This window comes from Podarcis cretensis, assembly GCF_951804945.1.
Source record: "Podarcis cretensis genome assembly, chromosome: 11".
NCBI classification, from domain to species: Eukaryota; Metazoa; Chordata; class Lepidosauria; order Squamata; family Lacertidae; genus Podarcis; species Podarcis cretensis.
In genome coordinates this window covers 50,366,697-50,384,767 of record NC_137180.1, presented here as the reverse complement: position 1 = coordinate 50,384,767, position 18,071 = coordinate 50,366,697, and the positions used below count along the sequence as shown (strand labels likewise).

Sequence of the window (18,071 nt, the reverse complement as noted above, 5' to 3'; positions counted from 1 at the left end):
CTATTGACCCGTATACCACTAATCCGCTGCCACCAACCAGGTCCTCCCCGGTAAAATCACTTCAGCCTCAGTCAGGTTCTCAATTAATAAAGAAGAGTGTACCGTATTTTTGGCTCTATAAGACTCACTTTTCCCCTCCTAAAAAGTAAGGGGAAATGTGTGTGCATCTTACGGAGCGAATGCAGGCTGCGCAGCTATCACAGAAGCCAGAACAGCAAGAGGGGTTGCTGCTTTCACTGAGCAGAGATCCCTCTTGCTGTTCTGGCTTCTGAGATTCAGAATATTTTTTTTTCTTGTTTTCTTCCTCCAAAAACTAGGTGCGTCTTGTGGTCTGGTGCGTCTTATGGAGCAAAAACTACGGTATTTTATTTCAGACACAAACTTTTACGGCATTCCAAACGTTGTTGCTCTTTACTTTCTTAGTCTTACTTTCCTCCCTCTATCTCTTCTACCTCCCCTCACTCAAGAACCCCCTGCCCTAACTGTCTATTTCCAACTGCCTACCAACTGCTTTTCCAACTGCCTTTCCCAACCAGCCAACCCACTAAAACCAACCAACTACCCACCAACAGCTCCCAACAACAACTCAAACCTCGCGCTAAGCCCTTTTATACACAGGTAGGCTCCGCCTCCAGCCTTCCTATTGGTCTATATTTTTAACCCTATCTTTTCCCCCTGTTCAAACATTTTCTAAACGAACGGCAAACGCCACACCAACCTACCAGGCTGGGGAATGGCACCCTAGACAGAAATAGGTCAATGATTTACTCTTGTACTCTGCTCTCCTTCCTCAGATCTCAGGGCCAAACTATATGCTACATTCTTAGTTCTTGAGTGCCATATTTTTCTTTCCCAAATTGCCATCATGGGGGACGGAGGGAGGTAATCTGGATTGGGAGCCGGGTCTGGTGGGGTAAGGGGAATTTAACCTTTTGACCCCTACTGTAGTTCCAAACCAGATTAGCCTCCCCCCCCCATGCCTGCTATTTATTTATTTTATACATTTATTGAACAATTTAAAGACTGCACCATCAGTTGGGACTGAGAGCAGCAGTCCAGGAGGCTATCATAACCAACAATTTGAAAAGTTGTTGAGTGGTCAGAAGAACCAGGGAAAGTGCACTCCCTTTGTGCAGTTCCTGGTGTAAGCAGGGCCGTATCTAGGTCTGATGAGGCCCTAAGCTACTGAAGGTAATGGGGCCCTTTATATGTCCAGCTGTCCTTTGTCAACAACAAATTGCCACTGTTTTTTTTGTTGAATATATGCTACATGGTAATTTATGGACCTAATAGGTATCTAAAGCCATTTGCACATAACAAATAGGAGCCTACACAACACAAAGCACTGTTGCTGTATGTAGTTTTTATTTTATTTGTTTTTTATCTTAAATTTTGGAAATGTACATCCAGTTGTTTTTTCTTTAATTTTTTTGGGGGGGGCCCAAGAGTGTGGGGCCCTAAGCTATAGATTGTTTAGCTTATACATAAATCTGGCACTGGGTGTAGGTCACCCACAAATGCATCCAAGGCTGTCTCAGGGCTGATCCAAACTTTTCTTTTGTCCTGCTCTTTCCAGACACAAGTACGCACCATGTCCAAGTGTGTTTCATTTTGCCCTGGAGCACATGTCAGCTTGGGTTTTCTGCAGAATGCCATTGGCTCCGATTGAACTTTAAAGAGCGGGTTTTCATGAGCGAAGCTCAAGAACAAAATAATAATAATAAAGTTGGGGGCACTTGAAAACTGAGCTTTATAGCATGGACTGTGCCTGGAAAGAGCAGAGGAAAGGTAAGTGTGGATAAACCCTCAGTTCCAAAACTGGGTTGGAAGGTAAGGTAAAGGTAAAGGGACCCCTGACCATTAGGTCCAGTCGTGACCGACTCTGGAGTTGTGGCGCTCATCTCGCTTTATTGGCCGAGGGAGCCGGCGTACAGCTTCCGGGTCATGTGGCCAACATAACTAAGCTGCTTCTGGCGAACCAGAGCAGCGCACGGAAACGCCGTTTACCTTCCCGCTGGAGTGGTACCTATTTATCTACTTGTACCTTGACATGCTTTCGAACTGCTAGGTTGGCAGGAGCAGGGACCAAGCAACAGGAGCTCACCCCGTCGCTGGGATTCGAACCGCTGACCTTCTGATCAGCAAGCCCTAGGCTCTGTGGTTTAACCCACAGCGCCACCCGTGTCCCTGGGGTCAGAAGGTAGACTTAGGTAAATCCAGATATGAATCACCCAGAAGAAGCTGCTAACTGAGTCACCAGCACACAATCACCTTGTTCAAAAATTGTGTCCAACAGATCCATAGATAGCTGGATAGTGGTTGTTTTCAGTTCTGCTTATTTCAAGTCTCTCTGAACCAATAACAGTATGTGTGTGCACTGCAATGTATAAATAGGGCTCTGTGCATATTTATGCAATAGCAGGAATATTGTTATTTTTGTGAAAGTAATTAAAACACCAAGTGTCAGCGATTAAGGGAAACATTGTTGAATTAACACACAAACAAAAGACGGACAAGCTGGAGCAGTAATAGAAATAGCTGTTTTTGACAGCTGTTTAAAATGAGACAAAAGAGTCTTTCCACAGTGCCCCGTTCTAAATAGAGATGCACAAGATTTTGACTCTATATCCCCTCCTCCCACAATCACAATTATGTTCCTGCAGGAATGCTCTTTGACAAATAACAAATGTTTTCCTAAAGAACGGACCAGGTTTATTTTTCGTTAACAGTGTGAGGGCATGTATGCATAAACTGTTATCAGCATTCCAGTTTCCTGAATTCCTGCTGGAAGACAAAGAGAGCTGAATCCAAGGGATATTGGGTCACTCTGCGTGGGGCTGCCCTTGAAACTGACCCGGAAACTCCAGCGGGTGCAGAATGCCGTGGCGAAACTCCTTACAGGGTCCTCGCCACAGGAGCACATTCACCCAGTGCTATACCAGCTGCACTGGCTCCTGGTGGAGTACAGAATCAGGTTTAAGGTGCTGGTTTTAACCTTTAAAGCCCTATATGGCTTAGGACCCTTGTACCTATGGGACCGCCTCTTCCAGTATGCCCCACAGAGGACCTTACGGTCTGCTAACAACAACATCTTGAAGATCCTGGGCCCCAGGGAAGTTAGACTGGCCTCGACTACAGCCAGGGCCTTTTTGGCCATGGCCCCAGCCTGGTAGAATGCTCTTCCACAAGAGACCAGGGTCCTGCACGATTTGACATCTTTCTGCAGGGCCTGCAAGACGGAGCTGTTCCGCCAGGCCTTTGGGCAGGATGCAGTTTGACTTACTTTCCTTTGTACAAAGCCCGAAGCAGGCCCCCAAACCTCTCACAGGTCCTTGTATGATCAGTGGAAACAGTTGGTCCTGGCAAGTATTAACCACTCTCAATTCCAGCCTGTTAATTGCCACCTGCCCTGATTTTAACTTGTCTGAATCAATTTTAAGATGTATTTTAATTAATTGATGTCTGATTTTATGCATATTGTGTTGTTTTTATGATGTTAGCTGCTCTGAGCCCGGCCTCTGCCGGGGAGGGCAGGATACAAATAAATTATTATTATTATTATTATTATTATTATTATTATTATTATTAGGATCCTTAGTTTATAGTGTCAACACTATAAACTAGGGACAGAGAAATCTGTCAATTTCTATCCCACTTTTTCCAGTCTTCACACCAGTTCACCAAATGTCTGATCAGATTACACATTTTTTAAAGTTCTCATGAAGAATTATCAGCATCGTAGTGTACATTTCTCCTGATATATCTGTTCCCCCCCCCCCCGTAGTTTTCTTGAATATACACATTTTTGCAAGCAGTTTTCCTTGCTATAAAGTGGTTCTGTATGCTTAGTTTGCTAAAAATATACTTTCTTGCACACTTTCATTGTTGTTGTTCAAGAACTGCATTGCAAAATTCAGAGAAGTGCAAATTTCAAAGGGCAGCTGTGTGTCGGTTTGTGTACCGTTTTGGGATGTGGAAATTATGCATTAAATATGAGGCAAGCTGATTTTCTGTTGCCCTGCCTCTCAGATTCCTTTGAGTCACAAAGTCAGCAGCTGGGCCTCCCCTGGCCCAGATCCAGCCCTCTGAAGGAGACTGATCAGCCATCAAGAAGCAAAAAGTGTGTGGCAAAATCGACATTTGTGGCAACAGAACTCGTGGCAGGTCACTTCAAGGGATGGGGGAAATAGAGGTTCAACATCTCAAATAACCAAGAAAACTTGCTGCTGGTTATGGTTTGCTTTGGTTCGCAATATGACTTGCAAATTTCAGAGGTGTGTGTGTGTGTGTGTGTGTGTGTGTGTGTCTGTGTCTGTGATGAAAAAAGTTGAACCAGATAAACTCGTTTTCTTGGTTGTGCCTTGGGAGGGGAAAGAATGCATGCAAGGTTTTACAAGCAGAACAGTTTTATTACGATCATCTATAGGGATCTTTCTCAATGATTGCTTGCATAGCATTTTACAGTCTTGAAAATGGTCAGACGTCATCCTTTGTCCAGGCACTGGCTGGGTGGGAGATGTGAAATCCCCTGGCACCGAGCCAAAAAGATTATCCTTTTCTCCCCCTTATATGTCTATCCTGCTGCACATAAGCAGAGCGAAGGTTGCCTAATAGGCTTCGCTGGCTGCTAATGGAAAGCTGCGCATATAAATGATTTCATTCCAAGTCTGTTATCAGATTTGAGCGTTGCTGGTTATGTGGGGGTGGGGGGGGTAGCTCTGAATCAAGGCAGCCCCTCCACCCTCCCCTCTCCCCATGAAATGGTGGATGCTGCAGCACAGAGTGGTTTGTTGGTACCCGATGTGCGTGAGGGTTTGCGCCAGAGGGTGAGGTTCAGAAGTTGAACAGAGCCTGATGCGCCAGTCCAGGCTCTGCTGTTGACACCGCCAGCCCTGAGCCGCTTTGCAAGGCTGGCAGGGCAGTGTTAGAAGGACGTAGCAGCCATGCGCCCTTCGATCCTAGCCAGGGCTGCCTTAAGCATATCCGGCGCTGTGCTGCAAAGATCCTCAGGCGCCCCCCCCCTTTCCCATGTGCCCCCCCTTTCCCAGAGTTGTCAACCTTTTCCCAAGCCTCTGTGGGGATTGCTGTCCTCCTGCAGAGGCTTGGGGGGCAAGCTGCATGCCCACCAGCCATATGGTTGACGGGGCACAGCTGGCGGGCATGCAGGGAAAGGGGAGGCCATCGGCATACCTCCTGGGAATAACAGATTTGGATATTCCGCAAAAGAGGAAGGGTATCTTTTTATATGCGACGACGGCAACAAGAGTTGTGATCGCGGCAAAATGGAAGAGTAATGAAATCCCCTCTGTACAAGATTGGATCCAAAAGCGGACAGAATATGCTGAATTAGACGGTCTATCAGAAAAAAATAAACAATAAATCAAAACAGGAATTTGTTTCAAAATGGGAGGTTTTCAAAGAATATTTGAAAAATAAATATAGTAGTTTAAATTCTGTTGCGGCATTCGAGGAACTTCAGTAATAGTTGCAAGGTAGATATAAGAAATTAGATATATTAAGAAAAAGATTAATTACAATAAAATTTTGTATTGGCGATACGTAATATGAAATCAAAATATGGAATAGACGGGAGGTTAGGTCTTTAATGTTAAGTCCAATATATGTTTTATTGTTTGTTAAGAAAATTATGTGTCTATGGTTATTCCTGTGTGTAATTTGGTATCTGTGTTTTTTCTTTTTTCTTGCTGTATCAATAAAAAATTAAAAAAGAAAGGAAAAAAGAAAAGAAAGGGGAGGCCGCCGACAAAGTCGCACAGCTCCCCCACTCGCTGTGGTGCCCCTAAGAGTCCAGCGCCCTGGCGCAATGCGCCAATAAGCCCAGGAGGAAAGACGGCTGTGATCCCAGCCTTGGCACATGGCTGTCGTATCCTCACACCATCCTGCTAGCCCTGAGCCACTTGCAATGCTAAGATCTGATCTCATTCAGATCAGCTCTCAGCCTCACAAAGCAGCGCAGGGCTGGCACGGCAGCACGAGCAGTGCCCCCCCCCCAGCAAAATGTGCCAGGGGTCATTTCCCCAGCAGGCCCCCTCTATGCTATGCCCCTGCTTCAGGGTGCAGTTGGGGGCGGGAGGGGGGGGGTCAGGGAAACAAACACTTGTAAGCATCTTCAGAAGACAGCCTGTGGGGAGTGTTCTACTTATGCCACAATTTTGAGAGAGCAGAAGAAATGCGTGGGATGCGTGACACTGGATGCCGGTTTAACGTATTCAAGCCTATGTACGTCTACTCAAAAGTAGGGCCCACTGTCAGGGGCATTCCTTGAGGTCTCAGATTTCAGTGGCACCCTGTGCGGCATAAAATCTGGTGCCCCTGCACCTTTTGCCTTCTGTTTGACTTCATAGTGGCAGTGCCTATTGCGGTGTCCCAGAAGCTAGGCATCAGGTGCGACCAAACTGGTTGTACTTCCCTAAATTCACATTTGCCACTGGCTTCATGAGACCTACTGCTAGATAACTGTGTCTATGCAGTCTCAGGATTTCATCGATCCACCACCTCCTTTTTTAAAGAACCTAAGTTTCTAGCTCTTATGGGTATGAAGTCTTGTCTAAAAGTGCTCATGCCTTGTGAAATCATAGAAGCCAGAGGAGGAGGAGGTGAGCAGGATTTCTAGTGCCCAGGTATGTCTTCTATACTCTACATGGACACCTGTTTTCTTGAATAGCAAAACCAGCATGCATTATGTAAAATGCATTGTAAATTATTTGGAAACTTTAAAAACCCTTATGCAATTACCATCATTTATACAGATCAAGGGGTTTTGATTTTTCTTGCCGTGTAATTCATATTCCCTTTACACAATTTCTGCAGAAATTTCAATTAATTCAGCATAGTATTTATCTATTTATTTACCGGCACCATGCCTGCCTTCCCACACAAATAGATAAATAAAGACCAGCTCACAAACAGGTGAGCAGCCATCAACAAGAATAATATAGCAAAAAGAGGAGGAGGAAGAAGAGAAGAAGCCATTAAAGTTATTTTAAAAGAATATTCAATGTTTATTGAACATGCAAAACAACATCGCTCCTGACTTGACATGTCAGTGAGACATATCCTTAGAGCCTGGGAGAAAAACGAATGCCTCTCCTAGTAACTTCTGATAGGATGATGAAGAGAAGTGGATGGAAGACCCGCCCCCTCTCTTTGATTGCTTAGCCATTGTTCCCTAATTGCCTTCAGGTGTTGAATCAAAAAAATCAGTACTTATGACGCAAGCCTCTAAGATAAAGACACAGATTAAGATATTTGACAACCTTGCCACGTTCCGTTACTTAACTATTTAACGAGATAAAACCTTTCTACCCTTACTTTTTAGCTTTGTACTTATTCAGTTTTTTTGGAAACAAATAAAAGTGGGGGGAAGCAGTGGTAGTGACCAAATCCTCAAGAAAATCAGTATTTCAGAAAAGCCTGAGGAGCTACATTTACTTCACAGCTCATCAAAAAGCAGGCAGTGATGGTAGGGTTGCTCATATTTCAAACAGTGAAAAACCAAACTGTTGCTGAGCTTTCTTTGCAAGTTTGCAAAGAAAAATGGAAGTTTTTGAGCTATTTTTAAGGGAAATCACCCAAAACAACACTGTTGTTGTTTAGTCATTTAGTCGTGTCCGACTCTTCGTGACCCCATGGACCAGAGCACGCCAGGCACTCCTGTCTTCCACTGCCTCCACAGTTTGGTCAAACTCATGCTGGTAGCTTCGAGAACACTATCCAATCATCTCGTCCTCTGTCATCCCCTTCTCCTTGTGCCCTCCATCTTTCCCAACATCAGGATCTTTTCCAGGGAGTCTTCTCTTCTCATGTATTGGAGCCTCAGCTTCAGGATCTGTCCTTCCAGTAAGCACTCAGGGCTGATTTCCTTCAGAATGGAGAGGTTTGATCTTCTTGCAGTCCATGGGACTCTCAAGAGTCTCCTCCAGCACCATAATTCAAAAGCATCAATTCTTCGGCCATCAGCCTTCTTTATGGTCCAGCTCTCACTTCCATACATCACTACTGGGAAAACCATAGCTTTAATTATATGGACCTTTGTTGGCAAAGTGATGTCTCTGCTTTTTAGGATGCTTTCTAGGTTTTTCCATGGACAAAGACAACAGGCAAAACAACACTGCCGACATGCAATACTGCATGGTTGCCATGCAGTATTCCAGATATGTCCGGGAAATTCTGGACGTAGGGCAACAGCTTTGATAGGAAGCAGTGGATTTTCATGCACAGGAAATTATAGTATTTGAGAAGGCCACTTCTGCCTTAAGGAGGAGGTGGGGTTGTGGGCTTCACGGCCCCTCCACGTGTGCAGGGGGTGGGAGGCCAGCCCTGCGTGACTGGGAGATTCCCAGCTGCATCACCCCTTGGCCAGCCAATCGGGTTGGTCCAGGATGTGTGGCCTGCCCCATAAAGGCAGGACGCAGCCGGAGATCTCCCTCTTTTGCCGCCTTCCAGCTGCTCCGGCTTTATACACTTTTAGAACCACTGAAATGAACATAGGAACCTAAATAGAACCCAGCTGGATCAGGCTAATGTCTAGGTCAGGATCCTGTTCTCACAGTGGCCAACCAGATATCTGTGGGAAGCCCCCAAGCAGGACCTCTGTGCAACAAGCCTCTCTCTGCTCGTGATTCCCACCAACTGATATGCTAATGCATACCAAGGCATTTGATAGCAGAGGTATAATATAGCCATCATTGCTAGTAACCAATGATAACCTTATCATATCTAGAATGGCCTGAATCTCTTTTAAAGCCATTACAAAAGTGGAGGCAGGCAGTGGCTCTGTAACCTGAGGTACCACTGAGCTTTACCCTAGCTTTCCTGTAACATATGTTAAGCTAACTGGGTCATAATTTCTTGAAACCCTCATTTTTAAAAATGTTGCTCCACTGGCCACTTTTCAGTCATAGGAACGTAAGAAGAATCTGCTGAATCATCTGGTCCAACATCCAGTTCTCACAGTGATCAACCAGATGGCTCTTGGAAATGCATTGGTCCTCCAGTATGGAACAAGTTACATATCTTTGTTAGCAAATCAGCAATATCACATTTGAGTTCTTTAATGGGTGGATCCCATCAGGACAGTCATTTGTTTGTGTTCATTTTGTCAATAATAATAATAATAATAATAATTTCTTTATACCCCACCCATCTGGCTGGGTTTCCAACAGAATATTAATTATTCCAACAGAATATTAAAATACAATAACCTATTAAAGATTAAAAGCTTCCCTAAACAAGGCTGCCTTCAGATGTCTTCTAAAAGTCTGATAGTTGTTTTTCTCTTTGACATCTGGTGGGAGGGAGTCCCACAGGGCAGGTGCCACTACCGAGAAGGCCCTCTGTCTGGTTCCCTGTAGCTTCTCGCAGTGAGGAAACTGCCAGAAGGCCCTTGGAGTTGGACCTCAGCTGAACAATGGAGGTGGAGACGCTCCTTCAGGTATACTGGACCGAGGCCGTTTAGGGCTTTAAAGGTCAGCACCAACACTTTGAATTGTGCTTATTAAAAATAAGGTTTAGAATAGCTCTTGTCATCACTATTTGCCTCTCTTCCTCAGATTCCCTTCTGGAGAAAGTCAGCTCAGGCACAGGAACCCGCACTACATCTTCTGCAATGAAGACAGAAGCAGAGAGTTAATTCAGCTTCTTTACCATCACACAAGCCCAAGAGAAGAGCCAAACAACAGGTTCAAAATGACCCTGAAAGTCCCTTCTCCAGGCAATGGAGAAGGGACTTTCCAGTTCATTTTGAAGCTTTTCTCTCTTTTTTTGTCTTCCTTCGTACATGTCTCACTCTTTGGTTTCTCTAGCAATGAGCTTCCCAGTTCATTTAAAAGCACCCCCACCCCCTCTTGTAGAGAAGTGTTTCTAGCAGAAACAATTGAGAAGTAGTGTAGAAATAGCATTCAGCATATGTTGAAAAGTATTTTTATTGTTTTTACATGTTCCTGGCTGAGCCCGGGTGAACATATATAACTCCTCCCTCCTCCATCTCTGTATCTGAAATGTACCTTTGAGCGGAGTCAGTTAGGATGCACATATACACAGACCTGCATTCGTATACATATCACTATATATTCATATATAGAGTGAGGAATTATGCACATTGCTAAGAACATGTGGGAGAGCCAGTATGGTGTAGTGGTTAGGAGCAATGGACTTGTAATCTGGTGAACTGGGTTCGCTTCCCCGCTCCTCCACATGCAGCTGCTGGGTGACCTTGGAGCCAGTCACACTTCTCTGAAGTCTCTCAGCCCCACTCACCTCACAGAATGTTTGTTGTGGGGGAGGAAGGGAAAGAAGATTGTTAGCCGCTTTGAGACTCCTTAGGGTAGTGATAAAATGGGATATCAAATCCAAACTCACCTTCTTCTTCTTCTTTGGAATTTTGGGTGCCAAGGGAGTTAAAGGCGTGCTAAAGGAGGAGAATGAGATTGCAGAGCAGTTGAATGAATTATTGGACTCTGACTTCACAACAGAAAATATAGGGCAGAACCCACAGCAACGTTTACAGGAAGAGAGTCTGGGGGACTTAGTGGTGATGAGAGATGAAGTTCTAGGCCTAATCACCTCGTCTGGAGGGCACCTGGGTTCTCAAAGAACTCAACTGTGAAGCTGATGATCTGCTATTAAAAATACAGAACTTGTTCCTCAGATCAGTCTCCATACCTGAGGACTGGGAAGCAGCTCATGTGACACCATATTTTTAAAAAGGATCCTGGAAATTACAGGCTAGTTAGATTAAGGTCTGTCTTGGGGAAACTGGTGGAACGTATTGTTAAAGGTAATATTTTATTTCTATCTATCTATCTACCACATTTATATACTACCGTGTCATTTTTAAAAAAATCAAAGCGGTTTACCGAATGAAATCATACAATAAAAACTATATTTAAAAGAAAAGTGCAGAAAATGGCTAGAGAAAAGCTTTTCTCCCTCTCATAACACTAAAACTCATGGGCATCTGATGAAGCCAAATGCTGGATGAGTCAAGACAGATAAAAGAAAGTACTTATCCACTTATGGAACACTCTCCCACAAGACGGTGATGGTCCCCAACTCAGATGGCTTTAAAAGATTAGAGAAATTCATAGAGGGCATGACTGTCTCTGCCTTTGCAGCTGGAGACAGTAATACAGTAGTACCTTGGTCTAAGAACAGTTTAGTTCATGAACAACTTGGATTAAGAGCACTGCAAACCAGGGAGTAGGTGTTTTGGTTTCTGAACTTTGCTTTGGAATAAGAACATGTTTCACTTCCTGTTGAGTGTGTTCCATTTGTAAATTGAGTCCCCCGCTGCTATGGGAAAGCACGCCTTGGTTTAAGAACGCTTTGGTTTAAGAACGGAATTCCGGAACAGATTAAGTTCGTAAACCAAGGTATCACTATACAGTCAGACCTCGGGTTAAAGTAGCTTCGGGTTGAGCGTTTTCGGGTTGTGTTCCGTGGTGACAGAATGCATTACTTCCAGGTTTCGCCGCTCGCATATGCACAGACGCTCAAAATGACATCACGCGCAGACGTGGGTTGCATTTGCTTCAGGATGCGAACGGGGCTCTGGAACGGATCCCATTCACATCCAGAGGTACCACTGTAGACCAGTTTCTGGAACCACAGGAGGGGAGAGTGTGACTGAGCTTGAGCCATGCTTAAGGGTTTCCCATAGGCAGCAGGTTGGCCACCATGAGAACAGCATGCCAAACTGGGTGAGCTACTGGCCTGATCCAGCAGTCTCTGCTTACAGGATGCTGCCTGTTCATAGCACTGCTCCAAAAGTGCGAGAAAGGGCCAGTCTCTTAGGTGATGGGTAAGAGAAAGCAAAGAGGCTGGATTCACTTCCCACAACACGCAAACTTGCCCTTTCACCCAGATTTTGCTGCTGTGCGATTCTCTGCATTCTTCTTCTTTTTAAATGTATTTTTATTAAAGATTTTCTAACCACTTGCATTATAACTATGAGACCAGACCCTTAGCAAGAAGATCAGTTTGCTTGAGATGGGTCTCTTCTATTTTCGGTGTGGCTGTTGTCTTTGAACACTACATGCACATGAAGAGCAGAAGAGATGGGTCTTTGGAAGGGAACATGGTGGATTTAAAGATAAGGGAGCGCATGGAAACTGCCACACACCCCTCAAAAAGAAAAGTAAAAGAGCAGTGGATTTGCCAAATATTTGCAGACACGATAATCAAGGAGGAGAAAGGAATGGAATTTAAGCTTCGATTACATCCGCCCTAGTACCAGAGATAGGCTGTCTCAAGCTGTGTGCGCGAGTTACTCCCTACATAAATGTTTTAAGTTTTTTGCATCAATCCTGTATATTTTCTTTTAATTGTTGAATGATTCTGTGTACTTTGCGGCAGCCTTCGGCTAGGTGCAATAAAAGTGCTGAATGCGCAGATTCAGCCATTCGGAGTTCCTTCTATAAAGGAAAAAAAAGTGTGTGTGTTTAAAAGTTGTCAACATTAAATGGTCAGAATTAAACATTTCCGCAAAAATGCGTGAGAATGGGGAGAGCAGCATCGTTCATAATTGCCAGCGTGCAGTTTCCTTCCCCTAGTGATGAAACGAAACCGACCTCGTTTATTTTACTAAAATAAACCGCACATCTACACTTCCGCACCCGAGTTAAAAAAAACACCAAAAACCAGCTTTTTGCAGCCGGCAGGAGGAATTCCGTTGGCCGCCGACTTCCCACCCCGATCACCCCACCCCGATCTGCCAGCCCTTCGGTAGGGCCGCCCCCTCTCAGCCCCAAGACGGGCTCCAACACGCCCAGCTCCCTCCCGCCTCCGCTGCCCCCTCCCCCTCCACCAACTTGCCCCCGCATGCCCGGGCATCCCGGCCTCTGATTGGCTCCCCGAGGAAAGCCTGGTCGAAGGGGGCGGGGCTTCGCGATCACGTCACCGGGGAAACCCCCGGCACCTTCTCTTTGCCTGGGCGCGCCGGGACCAGAAGCTGGCAGAAGGCGGGAGAGAGCGAGCCGAGAGCATCGTCCGCCCCGTCGACTCCCGGCGCTGTTCCGAAGGCCCGTCGAATAAAAGCCTGCCGCTGGATCTCGCTGCGCCGGAGATGATGCCGAGCAAAACGTCGCGCAAAGGCGCGCCGCGCAACCCCGCGCCCCCAGGTAGGTCGCCGGACGGGCCCCAGACGACGGCTCGGCGCCTCGTCTGCGCGCCGCCGCCTCGGGCACAGGCTTCCCGCCGGGAGCCCGTCGAGGCACCGGATCAGTTTTGCCGTCTTCTTGAGGTGAGCGGCAATCGATGGTCTGGAGGCGCCTCTGTAGTGGATCGCAGAGTCCGAAGGGACCCCCGAGCCCATGTAGTCCACCCCACCCGACGCCACTCACCCTTGATTTCGGAGCCCGGGCGTGCCCGCTGCACAATCTTTTTGGGCGGTGGTCTTTTCAGTCCTGGGTCTCAACTCAAAGACCCACCCTCAATGCACCTCTTCTCTCCCATCTCTCCCATTTTCCATGGCCCTGAGGGCATAGCTGCAACCCCACTTAGGTCAAGGTTGTGACCCCCTTTGTGTTTATGGTTCATGACCTGCCATGAAAATCAACGCTTAAGTTGTCAAGTTGCCCGGTTGTTGTCGTTTAGTCGTGTCCGACTCTTCGTGACCCCATGGACCAGAGCACGCCAGGCACTTCTGTCTTCCACTGCCTCCCGCAGTTTGGTCAAACTCATGCTGGTAGCTTTGAGAACACTGTCCAACCATCTCGCCCTCTGTCGTCCCCTTCTCCTTGTGCCCTCCATCCTTCCCAACATCAGGGTCTTTTCCAGGGAGTCTTCTCTTCTCATGAGGTGGCCAAAGTATTGGAGCCTCAGCTTCAGGATCTGTCCTTCCAGTGAGCACTCAGGGCTGATTTCCTTAAGAATGGATAGGTTTGATCTTCTTGCAGTCCATGGGACTCTCAAGAGTCTCCTCCAGCACCATAATTCAAATAAGTTGCCTGGTACGAATGTCAAAAACTGTCAGAATTCCTTAGGCAGGTCAGTGATAGAAGTCCATGTTCAGTGTGGCTCCCCTCCCCCCCCCCCCGCTTGTATTTGCAACAATCACTTGCCCAGATCCAACAGTCCCCTGTAGGACTGCCTTGACTCTGCCTGTCCAGGCATTGCCATTCACTTCCACGACCACAAAGCAGCCTTCTGATGCCCTCCCAGCGCCTTGAACTACAACTCCCACCAGCCCCAGCATCCACGGCCAACGGTCAGAGCTTATGAAAGCAGTTGGGGAAGGGCTGCAAAGGGAAGCTGATCCCACCAGAAGCTTTGCATGACCGTAGGGATCTGCCCTATAGCTGGGGGTTTGCCCATTTGATCCACTATCTACTGTCAAGGATCTCAGGCAGAGATAGGTCTTCCTCATCACCTGAAATCCTTTTAACTGGAGAGGCCAGAGATTAAACAGGAAGCGTCTGCTTACAATGTAGATGCACTGCCATAGCTCTGATGTTTACAGGTGCTCGGATTCCCTGAATAATTTGAATATCCACGAAGTCAAAGGGTGATGGCGCTCTGTCCTGCCTCCAACTTCTATCCCACTGTGTTGTTTAAGAAAGTGGGGGGGAGCTCTGTTAAAAATAGGGGAAGGGGCTGGGCTGTCGTTTTGATATTCAGATTTGCAATTCTCTGTAGCCAGCACTGCATAAATGCCTGAAGGACGCTCCTATTTACCAGCTCTGCATTCTTAAGCACAACATGGCCAAACAAACACTTGTCAGTATTCTGAGTCGGAAGCATCCTCAGTCTTTCCCGCTACTTTCATTGATGGGAGCAACTGAATGTTCACCTTCCATTACCTTGCATTGAAGTGAATGGGGAACCCAGCATGTTCAGGAGTATACAAACTGCAGAGGCATCCCTGTTTTCGGTCAATATCTCTTGTTTTATGGGTTATGACATATAATTTAAAACGGCATCAGGCTTATAATGCTAGAAGACTTCGATGAACAGCTTTGAAGTTGTTGTTTCCTTACAGTCGAGCTCTAGATGTTGTTGTTGTTGTTTAGTCGTTTACTCATGTCCGACTCTTCGTGACCCCATGGACCAGAGCACACCAGGCACTCCTGTCTTCCACTGCCTCCCGCAGTTTGGTCAAACTCGTGTTAGTAGCTTTGAGAACACTGTCCAACCATCTCGTCCTCTGTCATCCCCTTCTCCTTGTGCCCTCCATCTTTCTCAACATCAGGGTCTTTTCCAGGGAGTCTTCTCTTCTCATGAGGTGGCCAAAGTATTGGAGCCTCAGCTTCAGGATCTGTCCTTCCAGTGAGCACTCGGGGCTGATTTCCTTAAGAATGGATAGGTTTGATCTTCTTGCAGTCCATGGGACTCTAAAGAGTCTCCTCCAGTGCCATAATTCAAAAGCACCAATTCTTCGGCGATCAGCCTTCTTTATGGTCCAACTCTCACTTCCATACATCACTACTGGGAAAACCATAGCTTTAACTATACAGACCTTTGTTGTTAAATGAGTAAATGATTAGCCGAAGTCAGCACTGAACAACGTGCTTGTACTTTTTACAGACTCGGAGGCGGTACGGGAATGTGCCTTGCAGCTACGCAGGATGGGGGACAAATGGAACCTCCGCCAGAAGATCCTCAACCTGATTTCAAAGCTTTTCTGCCCCGAAACGTGAGAGCGCTTTGAGGGAAAGGAAAGGAAATGGAGAAAGAGAAATCAAAGAAAATTTCAGAAGACACGGCCTTTACGTGTGTGGAGTCGTGAAAAGAGACTTCCGTAAGACAGAGGAGACGAAATGTTTCCTGTGCATTTCTACAGCCAGTTTCCTGTGGAGAAAAAAGGCTCCTGTGATATGATTTCTTCAGAAAACATTTGTGAAAGTTTGCTTGCAAATGGAAGGAACTGGAGAAGAGAGAACTGGAATTTACTGTTTACCGGAGATGTTGAACTGTGAAGGGCGCTGGAAAAGGAAGGAATCTGGGAGGGGTGCCCCAACCTAGAGTTCAACGTTCTGATTTCCATAGGTCTCGAATTCATTCACTCAGCTGTTATACTGTATTGAAAATTTATGGGATTTCATGCATACCAACGGGCAACATTCCACCACCGCTCCGCTCTAAACTCTGGACAGTGCAAATCAGTTTATCAGCTCTTTGTAATTCCCATTTCCTAGGAATTAGAATCTCAGCCTAAACTAAACTAGGGAAAGGAGTATTTTGCTTGTGTGTTTGTTACAGCGAAATGAATGTAAGCTGTTACATAGAATCATAGAAACGTATAGTTCTATAATCAGCTATGTAATACATTATGTTCATTTTTTAAAAAATGTATTACACTGCAATGCTATCAATTTGCAACTCTAAATCGAGTAGATCTGCAGTGCCAATGTACCAATATTAGTCCTACAGGTATGATTACTTATTTTTGTTGCGACTATAATTGGTTACTTTTGGGTTATCAGCTAGAACCAAATGTTTCAGGTGAATGTTTGAAAGCACACCAGGAGGCTGTTAAACAGCATCCTTTCAACAGAAGTTACAGTATTCTTAAGATGAGTTGTACAACTTTAGCTAGCAGTTAACAGAATACAATTTCCCATTTATAACAAATGTGACAAATTCCCTTACAGTGTTAGGCTTAAACGGAGGAAGCTGTAGAAAGAAAGGAGCAAATGCAGAGTTACATTTCAGAGGGAAAATATGACTACTTTTTCTTTTACGCTAAGAAAACCAACCATATTATTCAAAATGTGTCAGGAAGATGAAATGTTACAGCTGCTTTTCAAATGGGGGAGAGCTAGCAAAGAGAGCTTTAACCCAATCTAGAGATGGAGGCGATATTAGGCGTGCCAGCAGGGATTCCCTTCATACTCAGAGTTTCCCATTCATTACAGTGGGAGAATTTGATTTGTGCGTTCAGAAAAAATCCTAGCTACCAGCATGAAAATGAACCCAAAAGGTTTTTACGTCTGAATGTGCTGCAGATCTTCAATTTCCCAGTCTGGAGATCTGACATTAAACAAACCGCAGGATTAAGTCGCCAACATTTTTATTTCACGTTCCACCTGGCAGCTTAACGAAATGCACTTGAGCCCTGGTTAAAAGGCACATTACAACTATGGCTCAGATACAATACATTTCTAGCATCCTCCTGCCATAACAAGTGCACATTCTTCCGTAATTTCATTAAGACACTATATTTCAAAGCCAGGATCCCCTCACCCCCGTCAGACTGCCTTCCATAAAAGTGTAAACAGCTAAAATAGTTGACCTCAATGAAAAGCTGCCAAATCTTTCTCTGTGAGTGAAGTGTCATTTAAACAAATTTTGATTTTCTAAGATTGCTTTCATCTAGTACATGTTGCCAGATTCTGGCTGAGTTAAGTGTTCAGGAAAACAAATAACCGTGGAAGTATGAAGTGTCATTTCAAACATATGGTAGAAGACCTTATTTATAATGTGTGTTGTTGTTTTTTGCAATGGTGAATCCCTCTCCCCTTCGTATAATGTTTTGATGCTGGTGTATTTGCGAGCTATATGTGTTTATGTCAGAAAGATTGTTTACAGCAAAATAGCTTGTTCAAAGTGTTTAACAGTCGTATTCGCAAACAACCTGGTTCATGCTTCTCGCTTCTTTGCAAACAAGTTTCATCCATTGCCTTCCACAATGGGCTGCCCAGGCTTTTCATTTCTACAAATAATTGTGCTGATGTCTTGCTGAGTTAATGAACTTGATGTGTGTTGTTGTTGTTGTTGTTGTTGTTTGTAAAATAAATAAATTAATGCTTTGGAATATAATTTCTGTGGAATTTTAATGCATATACATTATGTCTCTTTTGCAGTTGACAATAAAGCTGTAACAGCTATATTGTTATAATCTCTGTTGTTATTATTATTTGCCCTCCCACATATATGTCCCAATGTGGTGTACAAAATATAATTAATAACAGCTTTAAAACTCCAGTTAAAAATAGTACAAAAATATCAGGAGATGCATTTAAAACACTGTAAAGTAGACAAGCCGATAGATAATTTTAAGGAGGGTAAAAGCAAATTGCCAATATTCCATCACAATTTCGGGCAGAACAGAC

General features: G+C 45.1%; 1 protein-coding gene across 3 annotated transcripts in view; it reads left to right on the top strand.

Annotated features, from left to right (window-relative positions):
* The window catches only part of PMAIP1 (phorbol-12-myristate-13-acetate-induced protein 1), a 32,782-nt gene extending 14,927 nt beyond the window's left edge, over positions 1–17,855 (top strand). Inside the window, exons 1-3 of one of the 3 annotated variants that reach the window (XM_079995181.1) lie at positions 283–618; positions 1,577–1,788; positions 15,544–17,855. In XM_079995181.1, the coding sequence (XP_079851307.1) occupies positions 1,758–1,788; positions 15,544–15,656 (144 nt within the window). In that variant the 5' untranslated portion in view covers positions 283–618; positions 1,577–1,757 and the 3' untranslated portion in view covers positions 15,657–17,855. Of the gene's footprint in view, positions 1–282; positions 619–1,576; positions 1,789–12,895; positions 13,140–15,543 lie in introns of those variants that run through there. The other 2 variants (XM_079995179.1, XM_079995180.1) reach the window with 2 other exon arrangements.
* Positions 17,856–18,071: the final 216 nt, after the last annotated feature.